General features: G+C 42.8%; 1 protein-coding gene across 1 annotated transcript in view; it reads right to left on the minus strand.

Moving 5' to 3' along the window:
• The window catches only part of LOC119587360, a 3,238-nt gene extending 647 nt beyond the window's left edge, over positions 1-2,591 (minus strand). The window contains exons 1-7 of the mRNA XM_037936106.1: positions 2,427-2,591; positions 1,377-1,410; positions 1,073-1,248; positions 786-947; positions 617-692; positions 298-504; positions 16-132 (exon numbers count right to left, since the gene is read on the minus strand). Of these exons, the coding sequence (XP_037792034.1) occupies positions 326-504; positions 617-692; positions 786-947; positions 1,073-1,248; positions 1,377-1,410; positions 2,427-2,591 (792 nt within the window). The 3' untranslated portion in view covers positions 16-132; positions 298-325. The remainder of the gene's footprint in view (positions 1-15; positions 133-297; positions 505-616; positions 693-785; positions 948-1,072; positions 1,249-1,376; positions 1,411-2,426) is intronic.
• Positions 2,592-2,942: the final 351 nt, after the last annotated feature.

The following is a 2,942-nucleotide window of genomic DNA, read 5'->3' on the forward strand; positions in this document are numbered from 1 at the left end:
CATTATAAGACTTACTTCAGTTAATACAGTGTCACTGAGGGCAGAGAACCGCGTGCTGGCCACCCTGCACGTATACCGTGTGCGACCCTGTGCACTCAGCCGTCGCACAATCAGGTCGCCGGTGCCTGAAATCTAAATGCAAACATTTTAAAACTGCATGTAACTGTGATATTGTTTATCTGCTCAAGATTGGTTACTCACTTCCAACGGAATACTGTCTTATATATTCTTTCTATCCTGTTCTGTTTGAGTTATACTTTAATACAGTGAAATATTGTAAAGAAATGTAGGAATTACTTGATAGCTGGCGTCGCCAGAAATCCTCTCATCGTTGAGGAACCATTCCCGAGTGACGTTGTGACCCTGCGAGCGACAAGGCAACGTCACGGAGTCCCCTACATGACCCATGGCCGCGGGGGAGTGTTGGTAGATGCGAGGCAGAGGCATTGACGAGGCCGCCCAGGCGGCACGTGGGGCCTTCCTCCAGTGTCTCGCTTTCGTCACCTGTTCTCGTACCAGGGGATACTTATTATTTCCACTGTAGCGTTCGCACCTGTATATACAGGATTATTGCATAGGTATTGCTAATTGTTCATTAACAATGAAGTAGACTTACCTACGATAACTACAGTAAAAAGACGAGAGTAAGACTTCTGACTCCGTGGTGCCCTCACCTCCAACTTGTATGTCGCCTGTGTAGGGATTTCAATACAACAGTTTAATGTATAGAGAGCTGCATAATTTCAAGTATGGTTAGGATGATCCTATTTCTGTTGCTAACAGACCTGGTGTTGGTTGGAGACGCAGTCCAAATAGACGACGGAGGAGATTTGCAGGACGGAGGCGGAAGTGGACGCCGTTGAGGACAGCTCCTCCTCAAGACCCAGCATGTTGGTCGCCTCTTCCAGAAGCTCTTGGGGCGTGGAACCTACCTCGACCTGGGCACCCTATATTAAGTATTGCCAAACTCGTTATTTCCCCTTTATCTTAGTATGCAAATATAATTAAAAAGTCAATCATATTCTCATACACGTCTAAATTTCAGTTCTGCGAAATGTATGTGTTTGTTAACCTCTCGGTTCAGTGACACGCCGTCCTTGTACCACGTGAGGACAGAGCCTGTGGGTGCGACCACCTCACACTGAAGGCGAGCGTCCTGACCACGCCGAACACCCGCCACTCGCGGCGAGCACTCGCTCGTCCACAGCACTTCGTCCCGCTCCTCCTCGCGCACCGCCTCACTCCTCTCTGTAGGTAATTATCATGAGAGACTTTGCATGTGAACCTTGTTTGGCATCATATCAATAGTTACAAATGTTCTTTCATGTAGGATCCATAAGAACTACAAAACAGGCATATACATAAATAATACTTACTTGCTTCTATTTTCGACTGGTCAAAGATGTTCATCTAAAAAAGAAAGAAAGAAAAAATCTGTCAACAATATTTAGTCATCGATTCTATTTACTTGGAAAAATATCGAATGCGTCCTCGTACAAAAATTGACAATATGTAATCATGCAAATACCGATGCACTCGTATTCTCAGCAGGTGTTACTGAGGGGTAAGATCACTAAACATATACAGATACATCTTTATTCAACTGAAAGGAAATGTCTTAATAGACATTATCACCAGGCAATCAACATCCAAAGAAAGTAGTTTATATTTGCTGAAACCCTAAGCTAACATCATTGGCACATTAAGAATTCAACTACATGTTTTCCTTTCTTGATATACTTCTTTTAGAGCCCCGACCGAAGAGATCAATGTCACTTTGCATATATAGCTGTCAGGTGAATAACTGAAATTTAGTTATGGAAAAAAATCCTATTCCGCTGGATATGTATCATCAACTGTCACTCTTCCCGGGTGGCAATAGCATAACGTTTTTTTTTCGCCATCCAAGTAGTCAGATAGCCTGAGTTTCACCTAAGCCATCCAGTAATTGTGTACCTGGTGAAGCTTGAAATCAGTCGTAGACAGGGAAAGGCTATAATGTATTTTAAAAGGGCAAATAGTGAATAAATGAATATATGAGGAAAGGATCTTATCTTGGTGGGGGAAAATCTGAAACAAACCTAAAACTGTATTCATTCTCTAAGAGAAGAAGTATGCATTTGGCTGCTAAGCTAGCTTAGCAAGATAGATCAACTTCGCGTGTGTTGGACAGGCCACCTGGTCTGATGCGTTGTAAACAGCGGCACGATAATATGTAGTGAATAAGGGGCTATGATGTTACCTCTTGTAATAAAATTCGTGGGACTCTCTCATCTATTTCCCCGATGCATCTATAGCACAATTTGCAAACTGTGTACTAAAACAGCGATCCCTTCGTGATAAAGACTTTGGGGTAGTAACTTGCTCGTAATCTGATGCGGGCCCTTTTCCAACGTGCAGAAGGTTTATCCTGCGTGAACCCAAACTTGAATGTATCTGTGAGATTTTGGTAGGTGGTACGTTTTGCTAAAGCTTGATCTGGCTGATACTGGGAGTGACGTTGCTGTAGGTTTCATAGTCTTGCTGGCCTTTGCTGCTAGTCTGGCTGGCATTTTGTGGTATGCCAAATGGATTGGGATCCAGATGAACATTATGGAAATTGCACTAGTGATTAACTAGTGTAACTTGAAAAAATATTGCCGTGTTGAGGTGTATATTATCATGGTGACTGAATCGTTGCAAAGTATGTAGAGCTGAGAGTGAACCAGACAAAAGGCAGATGTTGGATTGACTGAGATGAATAGCATATGTGAGAACTGTCTTATGGTAAACAGCTCTGCTTGTAAGGTTGATATACAATTGCTGATTCTCTTTCTTTTTCATTAAAATAAGTCTATTGCAGGTAAAATGGCAAAAAAATTCCTGGCTCCCTCCAGACTTTTGGTTGACAAAAAAGCATCGTAAAGAATGGCATGTGTCCGTGGCGGGACTGGTTGGGAAAA

The sequence above is a fragment of the Penaeus monodon genome, chromosome 22, assembly GCF_015228065.2.
Source record: "Penaeus monodon isolate SGIC_2016 chromosome 22, NSTDA_Pmon_1, whole genome shotgun sequence".
Taxonomy (NCBI): domain Eukaryota; kingdom Metazoa; phylum Arthropoda; class Malacostraca; order Decapoda; family Penaeidae; genus Penaeus; species Penaeus monodon.